Source organism: Mustela nigripes, chromosome 12 (assembly GCF_022355385.1).
Source record: "Mustela nigripes isolate SB6536 chromosome 12, MUSNIG.SB6536, whole genome shotgun sequence".
Lineage (NCBI taxonomy): Eukaryota > Metazoa > Chordata > Mammalia > Carnivora > Mustelidae > Mustela > Mustela nigripes.
This window is the reverse complement of record NC_081568.1, coordinates 98374582-98391257: the sequence shown is the minus strand read 5'-3', so window position 1 is coordinate 98391257 and position 16676 is coordinate 98374582. Positions and strand designations below refer to the sequence as shown.

The 16676-nt window shown below is 35.9% G+C and overlaps 1 protein-coding gene across 1 annotated transcript in view; it reads right to left on the bottom strand.

Annotated features, from left to right (window-relative positions):
* The window catches only part of FCHO2 (FCH and mu domain containing endocytic adaptor 2), a 147402-nt gene that overhangs the window by 87243 nt on the left and 43483 nt on the right, over positions 1-16676 (bottom strand). Inside the window, 3 exon segments of the mRNA XM_059416377.1 lie at positions 3508-3660; positions 3752-3893; positions 5900-5974. Coding sequence (XP_059272360.1) covers positions 3508-3660; positions 3752-3893; positions 5900-5974 — 370 coding nt within the window.

Here is a 16676-nt window from a genome sequence, read left to right as displayed (position 1 = left end):
AGCCCCACACGGGGCTCAATCCCAGGACCCCAAGATCATAACCTGAGTCCAAAGCAGAGGCTTAACCCACTGAGCCACCCAGGCGCCCCCTTATCAATAAATTTTAATATCCTCTTCTTTGTCCTTATTTAAAAGACTTATTAGACTTTTATTCTTTTAGAAGTTAGGCTTAATGTACCTACTTGATTATTACTAACTCTGATATACCATTAATTTATAAAGTACACCATTATCTTGTGTACCATTAAAACAGAAAAATTTTATCATCTAAAATATAAAATAATTCTTTTTTATCACTTAAAATTCTAATTTTATACTTCTAGAAGAGCTCTTTTAGACTTAGAAGTATACTGATACAGAAAAAAAAGGAAAGCAAAATGAATTATTTGAATTATATCTTCCACATATTCAGATGTAAACTTTCTCAATTACTTTCCAATTGAGAGACTGCTGAGGTGTTTTTTCCCCCACACAATATTATCTTCAATGGCATCAAGACCATTACTGATGTAGTACCTCTTAAAAATGCTCATTATCTCCCAATTTTCTTCTAAACACCAGTGCTCACATTTTCTTGATCTTACCAGAAGGTCTCAACAAAAAGTTTTTAGACAAAAACCAGAACAATTCCTTCCTCAAATCGTCTTAAAATGGTCTGTTAACTAAAACATCAAAGTGCTGCAGTTGTCCAATCATGCTACCACACAGAATAACCAAGTTCAAATAGGCAATAAAAATACACATATATATGTCACCTTATCAACAGTGATAATAATGGTATCATCAGCAGAAAATGAATTCTGATTGCAAAGATGTGAGAAAACCAGAAACACCTGGTAGCTTTTAATATTCTCTTTTTCTCTGGAGTCTAGGTCTTAGTTTACCTTTATGTAACCTACTTAATACCAAGAATGTACTTTCAATCTGGGAACTCTTACTTTTTTTAGTATTTATATATACATATATATTTTCTTAAGTTTTTATGTTAATTCTAGTTAACTTACAGTGTTGTATTCATCTGTGGACTACTGAATTTCCTCAGGTATAAAAAATCCTGAGCTATGAATTCTTTAAATGTTACTAAACAACCATTCTTTCCATTTTCTTCTGGAATTCACATCAGATGAATGTTGGTAACCTTTGTTTTTGTTTTTTTATGATTTTATTTATTTGAGAGAGAGAAAGTGCAAGAATGCACATGAATAGGGGAGAGGCAAAGGGAGAGGGAGAAACAGACTCCCTCCTAAGCACAGAGCCTAACCTGGGGCTCAATCCTAAAACCCTGAGACTATCACTTGAGCAGAAGACAGAGGTTTAACTGACTGAGTCACCCGGGTGCCCCAGTAATCTTTATTTCTTTGTACTAATGTTCTGGGTGGTTCCCTCAGTACCATCTTCCAAATTCAGTCTTTGACTACATCAAGTCTAAAGTTTTAGAGAACGAGCGAGCCTGCACAAAGGGAGAAGCAGACTCCCCACTGAGCAGGGAACCTGATGCAGGACACAAACCTAGGACCCTAAGATCATGCAAAGGCAGACCCTTAACCAACTGAGCTACCCAGGTGTCCCAAGTTTGTATTTTCTATTACTTTTTCCTCAATAACCATATTTTTCATTTCCAAGTTTTCTAATTAGCTGTTTCCCTATCAAGTAGACCTTATTCCATTATGCCTTAATTTTATTTACTAGTTTATATTCATTTATCTCATTGAACATACTGAACACAACCTTTTTTGTTCATCTATTTTATAAATTTAAATTTTATCTTGAGTGAATTCTTCTTCCAATTGGTAAATTTATTGTTGTCTTAGCACTAGATTTCTTGGGTGTACTCTAGAATTTTGGCTGTTCACTCATTTCAAATGGGAGGTTTCTTGTTTTGTCCCCTTCGCCTCTTCTCTCTCACTCCATCAGTACTGTGGGACAGATCCACAGAATGCAATGTAAATGTCACCAACTAGAATTGTGTTATGTTTTATCCTTTGTGCTCACCCCACCTAATAGTTTTCATGGCATTTTGTGTCACCCCTCAAAGTCCCCAATTTAGTATCAGTCTTATAAAGGCAGTTTTTAATTACTTCCCTGAAAGAATATGGGGGATATGGCCAAAAAAGTGATGAAATGTTCCTTAGCTTGATTTGGGTCAGAATTGTGTCCATTAGCCCCTCCCTTCTGATAAAGCTTTAGCCCTAGTCAGCAGCCTAAGAGTTTTCTTTTTTTCTCCCTATATTGCTTCACAAAGACAGTGGGACTCCTTGTGCTTTATCTCGGATGGGTAACACTTAGTCCCTTTTAAGAAACAAGAGCTTAAATTCCACAGCCTAACTTAGGACTGTGAGTCCAGCAAAACCAGCAAAACCAATCTCTACACACCACTTTCAGTTTCCATTCTGTTTCTGGTTCACAGAGATAATATTCTACTTTTTTAAGTCCTATAATTTTGTTCTGTTTTCCCTTATCATATTTTATTTACAAATGCTGTGTCTGGAATGGTGTTTTTTTTTTTTTTAAAGATTTATTTATTTTGACAGAGAGAAATCACAAGTAGACAGAGAGGCAGCCAGAGAGAGAGAGAGAGAAGCAAGCTCCCTGCTGAGCAGAGAGCCCGATGCGGGACTCGATCCCAGGACCCTGAGATCATGACCCGAGCCGAAGGCAGCGGCTTAATCCACTGAGCCACCCAGGTGTCCCTGGAATGGTGTTTTAAAATAGTAAACATACTGTGACTTATCTTTTTCTCCTTCCCAACTTTTATTTATTGCACAAACATTAAAGGAAATCAGTTATGCCAAAATCCATCAACTGTTTTGATTTTTTCCATATTCTCTTCTAGTTTCTGTCCATATATATACACTTCTATAATTACTGTAATTGCTAAAATACAGTTACAACTTGTTGGGGTTTTTTTAGTGGATATGTCCCATACTTTAGAAAAGCTTTCAAAATTACCACTCCCTATGGCTCATTCCTAAAGGAGATATAACACATCAAACAAGTGAATGGTTAGTTTAGACTGTTCTGAAAGGGGGAAAAAATCTACTTTCACTTAAAACGCCGAGTGGGGGAAGGGATTGTGGTTTACCGCAATACTACATAAATGTCGTCAAAGTCAGCAATAAATCACCCACAACACATATTTTAAAGCTTATCTTCAAGTATCTATGCCTTTCTAAGTATACCAATCTTGATTAAAAAAAAGTTTACCTTACGTTAAGACCTACACCAAGCAGTATCTTATCAAGTATCTTATTATAAAAATAGCCAACAAATGTCAACGGAAAAAAGAAATTATTTCTTTTTATGTATCTGCTAATGTATTTTTTATACACAACACAACATATTCTACAAACCTAGCTCTTTTTCACTTAGGTAAATCATGAACACTTGGAGGCACAGTACAGTGTCTTCATCTTTAGTATGAGATCATTCTTGAGTGTCTGAGGATTAAATGCAGTCATTTGTTTAAAAGGGCTTTGAAACCACAGAGATTATTTTTATTACAATTACCTTTTCTATTTCTCTTTGTGTAGCTCCTTCTTTTCTCAAACGTTCTTGTTCTACACACTTGGCATTATAATTTTCCTTGGATTTCTGGAGGGCCTGAGTTATGCTTTGAATGGTTTGAACAGCTTCCAGAGTTCCTGCAACTTCTTCTTTAGTCTGTGTGGTATGAAATGATTCATCAAAACAACTGAACTGTAAAGCACTCAATATTTCATCTATCATTCCTTTAGCGGGAAAAAACTGATACCTTTTTATGAGATTTTACTTGTTCTTCTCCATACTTCTGAACTTCCTTTATTAGTTCTTGTAATTTTCTAACAAGATCCAAGTGACAGTTTGCTAATTTCTCTGTAGATGTTTTGAACACATCCCACACTGGTGCAAATGTTCTAAGGGAAATAAAATATGGAAATTATTTAATAAAAGAAAAGTTTAAGGCTCCAAAACAGAACCAACAGAAAAAGTATTATATTCAGCAATTTTAATTATACAAAATAGGAAATTAAAATAAAGCACAAATGAAATGACTGACAGACTGAACAGTGATTTTTTTAATCCTTGGTTAATTAAAATATTTGGACCTTAAGTACACAGGAGGAATCAGTTAAGTATCACAGATCTGGCCATGGCCCTCTCTTAATTATATCATACTATTTTCTGAGTTGATTTGGGTTTTTTTGACTTGTATCAGAAGCCTTTCTAATCACTGTTAAAAATCAGCTTTTAACAAATTTCAACTTTTGGCTATTTAGTGCTCATTTAAAATGCTTCATCAGGGACACCTGGGTGGCTCAGTTGGTTGGGCGGCTGCCTTCGGCTCGGGTCATGATCCCAGCATGTTGGGATCGAGTACCGCGTCGGACTCCCTGCTCGGCGGGGAGCCTGCTTCTCCCTCTGCCTCTGCCTGCCACTCTGTTGCCTGTGCTCACTCTCTCTGACAAATAAATAGATAAAATCTTAAAAAAAAAAAAAAAACTTCATCAAAAAATATAAATTCCTCTGAATTCAAACATGCAAACTCAAAGGCACACCACAGGATTTTCTAAGAATCTTCATCATTAATAATCATTTGAGAATTAATTTAATGCTGTTACTTGAAATCTTGTTTCAGATCACTTTATCTATGTACTTTAACACTAAGACAGTCCCCTTTCCACTACATGGTACGTGAAACGTGACATACATTCCTACCACTTTTTCACAAAACTGAGAATTTAGTGTTTTCTGCAGGTTCAAGTATATCTAAGAATTACTATATTATTATATCTTGGATAGTACTTAGGATGTCAGTGCTTAGTTTAAACCAATCTGGCCAATAAGGAATGATCTAAGGATAATTTTATCTATGATTTCCTCATTTCCTCAGGTACTACCTAACATATTTTCAACATCATCTGTTTTGCACCATGACCAGACCTCTACTTGAAAACAAACAGAAGCACAAGGCAAAAGGGCAGAGAAAGAAATTACTTATCCTAATATGTACTCTGTCCCAATTACTATATTTCCTATCCAGTGAGAATGCTAACTCACAGTTATCATTTTAAGCAACAGTAAAGAAGTTCAAAAAGGAAAGTTAAGATTCTTAGAATAGGGCTGTTCTGATTAGATCTCACCCCACACTTTAAAAGCTAAATCAGCATCAAATCTGGCAAGGAGTTAAATGAAAAATATTGAGAGTAAAAATAGATAACTGGAAAGTATCCACTCATGACAGCACCAAAATATATGTACATCACTTCAATGTAAACCTGATACATGACAGTGTGAATTTCACAATGCAGGAAGATGAGGAGTGTCCCCTTACCCAAGGATTCTTTATATTGTAAAGGGGTTCAACATAAGACTTCTCTAAGTAGAGGTTTCTTTAAGGAATGTCAAATATCATTACATTTTTAAAAGTCTGATATACAGAACATTTTTTCGGTCATGTAATACACATTAATGTATAATAAACAGAAAAAAAGAAAACTGACCAGTCTAAGTTATGTTTAAAGGCAAAAAATACAAAGAGGAAACAATTTCTAGGCTAAATACCCATCAGTAAGATGTTAATATTTAAAATCTTTATAATCTTAAGCAATGACACTAACTCATAAAATACATCCATTATTTATGAGAACCACACATTCCAAAAACAGAAATGCTGTCAACATCTTTATTATCAGGAAACACAGGTGAAGTCAATCCATGTTTTTTCTACCTCCCACCTGATAACTAAGAATAAGGCAGAATTTCCTATAATAAAACCACAACCAAATAAGTACATTATATGTTGTTATATTTATGAACAAGAACTTAAATATTCTCAAGAACTGTGCCTAAATCAAAATTGAAAAAGAATTTTTCAAAAAAAAAAAAAAAGAAAAAGAAATTTTCAAAGAAACTAACTCACCCAAGTTGTGAATAATTGCTTGCAGATTTTGCTAGTTTCGTCATTGACCTGGAGTATGCCTCTTCTATTGTGGCTCTGTTAAATCAAATTTCCATAGGATAAGAGCTCTCAAACACATAGAAAAATTATCAAATATAATTAAAATTGCTGAAACAAAAAAACTCAAATTATATTAAAAATAAGTAGGTACTGGGGTGCCCGGTTGATTCAGTCAGTAGATCATTCAACTCTTCATCTTGGGGTCATAAGTTCAAGCCCCAGGTTGGGTATAGAGTTTATGTAAAAAGGAAAAAAAAAAAAAAAAGTAGGTTTGTGGTCATGATACTTAGTTATCTTAGTCCCCTCAAACTAAAAATATCCAAACCAAACTTATTTCAAACTTTTCCCCAACCCTATGGCCACAACACCTAGCTCTCTTACAAAAAGAAACTGTTAACAGCTATATGTAGAAGAATGAAACTCGACCATTCTCTCACATCGTACACAAAGATAAACTCAAAATGGATAAAAGACCTCAACGTGAGACAGGAATCCATCAGAATACTAGATAGAGGAGAACATAGGCAGTAATCTCTTCGATATCAGCCACAGCAACTTCTTTCAAGATATGTCTCCAAAGGCAAAGGAAACAAAAGTAAAAATAAACTTTTGGGACTTCATCAAAATCAAAAGCTTCTGCACAGCAAAGGAAACAGTCAAGAAAACAAATAGGCAACCCACAGAATGAGAGAAGATATTTGCAAATGACAGTACAGACAAAAGGTTGATATCCAGGATCTATAAAGAACTCCTCAAACTCAACACACACAAAACAGACAATCATATCAAAAAATGGGCAGAAGATATGAACAGACACTTCTTCAATGAAGACATACAAATGGCTATCAGACACATGAAAAAATGTTCATCATCACTAGCCCTCAGGGAGATTCAAATTAAAACCACATTGAGATATCACCTTACACCAGTTAGAATGGCCAAAATTAGCAAGACAGGAAACAACATGTGTTGGAGGGGATGTGGAGAAAGGGGAACCCTCTTACACTGTTAGTGGGAATGCAAGTTGGTGCCGCCTCTTTGGAGAACAGTGTGGAGATTCCTCAAGAAATTAAAAATAGAACTTCCCTATGACCCTGCCATTGCACTCCTGGGTATTTACCCCAAATATACAGATGTAGTGAAAAGAAGGGCCATCTGTACCCCAATGTTTATAGCAGCAATGGCCACGGTCGCTAAACTGTGGAAAGAACCAAGATGCCCTTCAGCGGACAAATGGAAAAGGAAGATGTGGTCCATATACACGATGGAGTATTGTGCCTCCATCAGAAAGGATGAATACCCAATTTTTTTTTAAGATTTTTTTTTTAATTTATTTATTTGACAGAGAGAAATCACAAGTAGATGGAGAGGCAGGCAGAGAGAGAGAGAGAGGGAAGCAGGCTCCCTGCTGAGCAGAGTCCGATGCGGGACTCGATCCCAGGACCCCGAGACCATGACCTGAGCCGAAGGCAGCAGCCCAACCCACTGAGCCACCCAGGCACCCCTGAATACCCAATTTTTGTAGCAACATGGACAGGACTGGAAGAGATTATGCTGAGTGAAATAAGTCAAGCAGAGAGAGTCAATTATCATATGGTTTCACTTATTTGTGGAGCATAACAAATAGCATGGAGGACATGGGGAGTTAGAGAGGAGAAGGGAGTTGGGGGAAATTGGAAGGGGAAGTGAACCATGAGAGACTATGGACTCTGAAAAACAATCTGAGGGTTTTGAAGGGGTGGGAGGTTGGGGTACCAGGTGGTGGGTATTATAGAGGGCACGGATTGCATGGAGCACTGGGTGTGGTGCAAAAATAATGAATACTGTTATGCTGAAAATAAATAAAAAATAAATTTAAAAAAAAACTGTTAACAGTAACTCTCTCACTGATGGAACTGTGACTTTTTTCGCTCCTTTAAACTTCTGTATGTCTTTTTTAACATACTGTATCACACAAGGGTGGTACTTTGATCATCTAAAAAAAGTTAATACAGAAAAAAACATTATCTCAATGGGTAAGTTTAACAGCAACAAAACGTGATTCAATCTCCCGCACCAGTAAACTGATAGAAAAACCTCCTGATGATGAAAACCAGAAAATCATGGAGAAAGGGTCTAACTAAAAGGCATCAGAGAGCTCAGGAGGCAATTAACAATGAGTAAGCCAAGATCTAAGGATATTCAAAGAAATAAGTCAGATACATTGGTCAGCTTTTCCCTGGGGGGCATCTAGAAGCAGAAACTGAGACTAAGAAGAGGAGCAGAGTTTTTCAAAGCCTCACAGGGTAAGGGAGACAAAACTAGATTGAGACTTACCAGAGATGGGAAGCATGGGAAATCCCGTAACATTTAGCTGACACTCAATGAGTAAGGATAAACCTAGTAAGCAAGCTTTCAAAGGGACTACCAACTGTATTTTTTCAAACCCTGATACTGGATCCTGGTATGGATGTCTTACACACATTTATAAAGCATCAGGCACATAAGCAAATAAGACAAAGGAACAAAAACCCAGTAAGAACAAATTAGCAATGTTCCAAATGCTGCGATTATAAAGCTTAGATTTTGAGTTCATATATTATCTTCAAGGAGATACTACATTAAAGCAAGAATTTGCGGGGCATCTACCTGGCTCAGTCACTAGAGCATGTGACTCTTGATCTCAGGGTCCTGAGTTCAAGCCCTACACTGGGTGTAGAGTGTAAATCAATCAATCAATCAAGAATTTCAGTAGAGAAATAGAAATCATTTTTAGAAAGTGAAGGAAATCATAGCAAATTTGAAAAAAAGATACAATTCTTTATCTAAAAAAAATACAGTATCAAAAATTAATATCTCAACCCATGAGGTTAAGTAGCAGATTCAATACACTACAGTGAGAAGCAGTAAACCAGAAGAGAAGTGAGAAGACTCTATCCTGGTATAAAGCTCAGAGAGAGTAAAGAATGGAAAACAGAGAAGAGAAATGGAAGAATGGAAAACAGAAAAAGGACAAAGTAAAAAAACCTAATGTATAAAGGGGCTGGGGGAAGTCAGAAGAATTATTTCCAGAAATAATGGACAATTTTCCAAAACTGGCAAAAGAGAGCAAACCACAGATCCAAGTAGCCCAACAAACCCTAAGAGTATAAATAAAAAAAAATCTATACCTCATCACATAGTAAAACTATGTCTACCTAGGTGACATGTTTACACCTAGGTGAAAAGTGCTGAAAATGAAAGGCTAAAAGAAAATCTTAAAAGCAGCTAAACCCTTCCAACAACCAAATATTACCTTTTTTTTAAATTTTTTATTTTTTATAAACATATAATATATTTTTATCCCCAGGGGTACAGGTCTGTGAATTGCCAGGTTTCAAATATTACCTTTAAAGAAGCAATAATTACTGATACCTAACATCTCAACAATAGATACTGGAATGATCTTGAATTTAAAAAAAAAAATTTTTCAGTGAGCACCTGGGTGTCTCTGCCTTCAGCCTAAGTCATGATCCCAGGGTCTTGAGATTGAGTTCCACACCAGGTTCTCTACTCAGCAAGGCAGTCTGCTTCTCCCTCTCCTTCTGCCTCTCCCCCATGCTCATGCTCTCGCTCTTGCTCTCTCTCAACTAAATAAAATTCTTAAATAAATAATTAAAAATCCAGTGGCATGCAAAACTGTGCAACTCCTAGAAAATAATAACATAAGAGAAAACCCAGAAGATCTTGGATATAGTGATGTCTTTCCAGATAAACAACAAAGACCTATGACAGAAATCAGTAAGTTGGACTTCATTAAAATTAAAAATTTCTGCTCTGTGAAACACAATGTCGAGAAAATGAGAAGTCATAGACTGGAAGAAACCATTTGCAAAAGACACATTTGAAGAAAGACTTATCTCAAATATATAAAGAACTCTTGGAACTCAACAATAAGACAACAATGAGAGGGAAACCTGGGTGGCTCAGTTGGTTAAGCAGCTGCCTTTGGCTCAGGTCATGATCCCAGCATCCTGGGATTGAGTCCCACATCGGGCTCCTTACTCGGCAGGGAGCCTGCTTCTCCCTCTGCCTCTGCCTGCCATTCTGTCTGCCTGTGCTCGCTCACTCTTCCTCTCTCTCTCTCTAATAAATAAATAAAATCTTAAAAAAAAAAAAAAGACAACAGAGAGATTTAAAAATGGGCCAACAACCTTAACCAGACATCTCACCAAAAAAGATATAAAGGTGTCAAATAAGCATATAAAAAGAAGCTACATATCATATGTCATCAAGGAAATCTAAATTAAAGCAAGATACAACTATATACCTATTATAAGGACCAAAGTCTGAACCACTGAGAAAACCAAATACTAGCAAGGCTGTGGAGCAAAGGAATTCTCCAACATTGCTGGCAGAAATGCAAAATGATACAGCTACTTTGGCACAGTTTGGTAGTTATTTACAAAACTAAACATACTTTGACCACATAATCCAGCAATGGAGTTCCCTGTTATCTACGCAAAAGATTTGGAAACATGTCCACAAAAAAACCCGCACACAGATGCTTATAGGACCTTTATTCATTACTGCCAAAACTTGGAAGTAACCAAGATATCTTTCAGACAATGGAGTATTATTCGGTACTAAAAAGAAATGAGCCACCAAGGCATGAAAAGACATTAAGTCACCTTAAATGAATACTACTAAATGAAAGAAGCTAATCTGAAAAGTCTATTAGATACTGTACAATTTCAACCATATAACAACTGGAAAAGGCAATCAGTGAAAAAGAGCATAAAGAATTCCTAATACAGTGAAAATGTTTTACATAATACTGTAATGATGGATACATGTCATTATCATTTGTCCAACCCGTATAATGTATGGGTGAACCCCCAAGGCAAAACAATGGACTTTGGGTGATTATAATGTATCAATGTAGGTTCACACCTGGTAAAAAATATACCATATTCCAGGGAGGTGGGGATACAGACAAAATAGGAGATGATGATTAAGAGATACAAACTTCCAGTTATAAAATAAATAAGTTATGGGTACGAAAAGTATAGCATTGGGAACAGGGCCAACAATATTGGAATAAATTCGTATGGTGACAGAATGTAACCACACTTATTGTGGTGAGCTTTTCCTAACTTACACAATTATCAATTCAGTACACTGTATGCCTGAAACTAATATAATTTGTATGTCAACTAAATTTTGTATGTCAAATAAAAATTTTTAAATAAAAATTTTAAAAATTAAGAAATTAAAACAAATATTTTAGATATACCATTCTGGTGGAGGATGTTGATAATGGGGGAAGCTATGCATCTGTAAGGGCAGGGGGCAAATGGGAAATCTCCACATCTTCCTCTCAATTTTGTTGTAAACCTAGGATAACCATTAAAAGAAAAGTAGAAGAAGGTATTACTTCTAAGCTAATAAAAGAATTTTTTTTAAAAGTCCAAAAAGCAAGAAAGAAGAGGGAAAAAATTCAGTGTAAGTAGGATAAAAAATATTAATTTAAAATAGCATATAGTTTGGCAACCTACAGCACCATTGGCCACATATGGCCCATTTTTGTTCTTATAAATAAATTTTTATTAGAGCACAGCCAAGCTCATTTATTTACATATTAGTTATGGCTATTTTTGTACTAAAACAGCAAAGACGATAGCGGCAACAGAGATCAGATGGTACACAAAACCTAAAATATTTACTTTCTGGACTTTTACACAAAAAAATCTGACAACCTCTGAGATAAGAGATTTGAACCCAAATATATCTACAATTATACTGTACATAATGGACTAAATTCTCCAATTAAAGTAAAAATGCCTTTTAAAATAACACACTACACCACAAGGACACAGCAAAAAAAAGAATACAAATACCACACAAAAACTTAACAAAAGCAAACTGATGACACTTTAAAAAAAAAGTAGAATTAAAGCAAAAAACAATGCCAGGCATATAAAGGACACTTCACAATGATAAAAAGTTCAATTCACCTGAAGATGTATTAGTTCTAAAGTTGTATCTGCCCAGAAAACCTAAAGACATTTTCCCAAAGAAGACATACTGATGGTCAACAGACACATGAAAAGGTGCTCAGTATCACTAATCATCAGAGAAATGCAAGTCAAAACCACAATGCGGTATCACCTCATACCAGTTAGAATAGCTAGTATCAAAAAGACAAGAAATAATAAGTGTTGGCGAGGATGTGGAGAAAAAGGAAACATCGTGCAGTGTTGGTGGGAATGTCAATTCATGCAGCCCCTGTGGAAAACATTATTGAGGTTCCTCAAAGAAATTAAAAATAAAAATACCATATAATACAGTGATTCTACTGGTTATTTACCCAAAGAAAACAAAAACACTAATTCGAAAAGACATATGCACCACTGTGTTTACTGCAGCATCATCTACAATAACCAAGATACAGAAGCAACCTAAATGTTCACTCTTAGATGAATGGATTAAGAAAATGTGGGATGGAAGGACAAGATGGATGAATGGATGGATAGACAGATATTACTCAACCAGCCATAAAAAGAATGAGATCGGTTTTGGGGAGTGTGTGGGGGGGTTAGCCTGGTGGTAGGTATTATGGAGGGCACATATTGCATGAAGCACTGAATGTGGTCCATAAACAATGAATTTTGGAACAATATTGAAAAAAATTAAATTTAACTTAATTTAAAAAAAAGAATGAGATCTTGCCATTTACAATAACATGGATGGACATAAGAGGGATTACAGCAGGTGAAATGTCAGGCAAATACCATACGGTTTCACTTATATGTGGACTCTAAAAAACAGAACAAATGTGGGGCGCCTCGGTAGCTCAGTGGGTTAAGCCTCTGCCTTCAGCTCATGTCATGGTCTCAGGGTCCTGGGATCAAGCCGACATCACGTTGGGCTCTCTGCTCAGGGGGAGCCTGCTTCCCTTTTCTCTCTGCCCGCCTCTCTGCCTACTTGCAATCTCTGTCAAATAAATAAATAAAATCTTAAAAAAAAAATAAACAAAAGCAAAACCAGACCTAAAGATACAGAGAACATACTAGTAGGTTGTCAGAAGGAAGGTAACAGGAGGGATGAGGGGGAATGGGCAATATGGATGAAAGGGGAGCAGGAGGTACAGGCTTCCATTTATGGTATGAATAAGTCATGGGGATAAAAGGTACAGCAGAGGAAATACAATCAAAACTATTGTAATAGCACTGTATGGTACTACATGGTAGCTATACTTGTGGTGAGCATAGCATTAAGTATACAGTTGTTGAATCACTATGTTGTACACCTGAAACTAATGTTAACATTAATTATGTCAACCACACCTCAATTTAAAAAAAAATAATGTGTATCCACCTACTAATATGGCTTCAAATATATATAAGTAAAGTTGACAGAACTACATGGATAAACAGAAAAACCACAATCAAAATGGGAGACTAACTATAATCCTCTTAGGAAATGATAAAATGAACAGGAAAAAAAAAACAAAAACAAAAACCAGTGGGGAAAGATTAGAAATGAACAAAAGAATGCACAAACTTAAAAACATATAGACAACAAATGCAGAACACAGACTTTCAGGTACATGAAGATATTTACCAAAATTGACTCTATCCTGGTCCATAATCCAAGTGTCAACATATTTCAAAATGCTGAAATCATACAGAGTATGTTCTCTAAATACATGTAATTAAGCATAAGCAAAAATATACCTTTAAAAATCAATACATATCTAGAAATTTAAAAATATACTTCTAAATAACCCAGGGAGGCAAGAAAAAAAGCACAAGAAAATTAAACTATCTTTAAACTAAATATAATGAAAATTCTACTACTCAAAACTGGTGAGACACAATAAAGCTATGCTTAAGGGAAATTCACAGACTTAAATGAATATATCAGAAATGAAAAAAGGCTGGAGCACCTGGCTGGCTCAGCTGGTGGAGCATGCAACTCTTGATCTTGGGGTTCTGAGTTTGAGCCCCATGTTGGGTGTACACATTACTCAAAAAAATTTAAGTATTTAAAAAAAAAGAAATGAAAAAAAGGGTGAAAAGCATTGTTAAACATCCATCTCAAAGTTAGAAAAAGAACACAAAGTCAGAGGAAATAAGGAATAGAAAGTTAATGAAATAGAAAATAAACATACAAAAAGGATCAGCAAAGCCAATAGTTGCTTTTTTTATAAAAACTTAGAACAAACAAGTGACAAATGAGACTGATCATAAAATATAAAGAAGTCACAAATAACTGATGTCAGGAGTAAAAAGGAGACATCTAATACAGATCCAGCAGGCATTTAAAAAGTTCATAAAAGGGGGTGTGCCTGGCTGGCTTACTCAATAACATAACATGCAACGCTTAGTATTAGGGTCATGAGTTCAAGACCCACATTGGGCATGGAGCCTAGTTAAAATAAAAATGAAAAAATTTTTTTAAATGTAGATGAAATTATAAAAATTCTTGAAAATGTAATTTATTAGGGTGCCTGGGTGGCTCATTCAGTTCAGTGGCAGACTCCTGATTTTGGCTCAGGTCATAATCTCAGGATTATGGGATCAAGCCAGCCCCCAGCTCCCACATTCAGTAGGGAGTCTACTTCTCTCCCCTTTCTCTCTCTGTGTCCTTCCCCACAACTCATGCATGCTCGAGCTTTTTCTAAAATAAGTAAATCTTTAAAAATCTCTGTGTGTGTGTGTGTGTGTGTGTGTGTGTGTGTGTGTGTGACTTATCAAACTCACTGAAAAACTGGAATATCTGAATGGTCATATAACTACTGAAGAAATTAAGTATGTAATTTGAAACCTTCCTATAAAGATGATTTCAAGTCCAGATGGGTCTACTAGCAAAATCTATGAAACACATAAAGAAGAAACTATAATATACCACAAATTTTTTCAGTGAATAAAAATATGAGATATATGCAACTCATTTTATAAGCCTAACTAACCTTGAGACCAAAACCTAAGGACACTTAGATAAAGGAATTTTTCAGGCCAATCTCAATAACAAATATAGATGCTTAAATCCTAAATAAAATAGCAAACTAACCCACCAATATATAAAAGTGATAGTATATCTCCACCAAGTTGGTTTGTATCAGAAATGGAAAGTCTAACATTCAAAATTCAAATTCAGATTTTAACAAGGGGGGAAAAAAGAAAGAAAAACATCTCAATAGATACAGGAAAAGTACTGGCCAAATTCAACATCCATTCATAATTTTTAAAAAAATTACAAAACAGTATATAAAAGGAAGTTTCCTTGATTTGATTAACAGTAAGGAAAAAAACTGAGTAAATATATAATATTTAAGAGTGAAATGTGAAGGGCGCCTGGGTGGCTCATTTGGTAAAGCGTCGGACTCTAAATCTCAGCTCAGGTCTTTACCTCAGGGTCCTGAGTTCAAGCCCCATGTTGGGCTCCACACTGGGCATGGAGCCTAACTTAAAAAAAACAAGAGTGAGGGGCCCCTGGGTGGCTCAGTGGGTGAAAGCCTCTGCCTTCAGCTCAGATCATGATCCCAGGGTCCTGGGATTGAGTCCCGCATTGGGCTCTCTGCTTAGCAGGGATCCTGCTTCCTCCTCTCTCTGCCTGCCTCTCTGCCTACTTGTGATCTCTGTCTGTCAAATAAATAAAGAAAATCTTAAAAAATAATAGTAATAAATTTAAAAAAAAACAAGAGTGAAATAAATGTGAGACCAGGAACAAGACAAGATGCCTGCCATCAGCATTTCTATTCAGTATTACACCTAAAGTAATACTTCAGTATGGTAAGATAAGAAAACTAAATATAAAGGTATGAGGACTGGAAACTGAGATATAAAACTGTCACTTGTACAAGATGACTGTACACACAGAAAATCCAAAACAATTTACAGATAAGTTATCAGAATAAGCAAGGACTTACACGTTTCTGGACACGAAGTCAATACATAAAAATCAAGGCGATTTATATATAAATGTGTATATATGCTGACAAATTGCTTTCACCCAAAATACATAGAGTTCCTTCAATTTGTTCTTTAACAGGGTTTAAAAAAAAAAAAAAAACCACAGGAGATGGACAGAAGGGGCGCCTAGGTGGCTCAGCTGGATCAACATCCCACTCAGTTTCAGCTGAGGTCCTGATCTCCTGGGTTGTGGGTTAAAGCTTACGATGGGCTCCCTGCTCACAGGGAGTCGGCATGAGGACTCTATCACTCCATCCTTTCCCCCACTTGCACACATTATGTGTTCTCTCTCCCTCTCTCAAATAAATATTTTATAAAAAAAAAGAGATTAACAGGTACTTCATTAAAGAGAAAATGCAAATAACTAATAAACATATGAAAGGATGCTCAAGGTCATCATCTATCAGGAAAATGCAAATTAAAACCACAATGAAATACAGGTATCCCTCACAATCTAAAAGTATAGCCTTCTAGGGCACTTGGGTAGCTCAGCTGGTTAAACCTCTGCCTTTGGCTCAGGTTATTATCCTGGAGTCCAGAGATCAGGCCCCATGTTGGGCTCCCCGCTCAGCAGGGAGTCTGCTTCTCCCTCTGACCCTCCCCCCTCATACTCTCTCTACACTCTCTCTCTCAAATACATAAATAAAATTTTTTTCAATAAAAAAACAAACAAAATAAAAGTACAGCCTTCCTATGAAATCTTTCATAAGCCAAAATGGCATAAAGCAAAGAAGCAATTACCATTAATTTACACAGAAAAATTTTTGAGCTTTACCAGACCCAAAAAATAACCCCTCTTA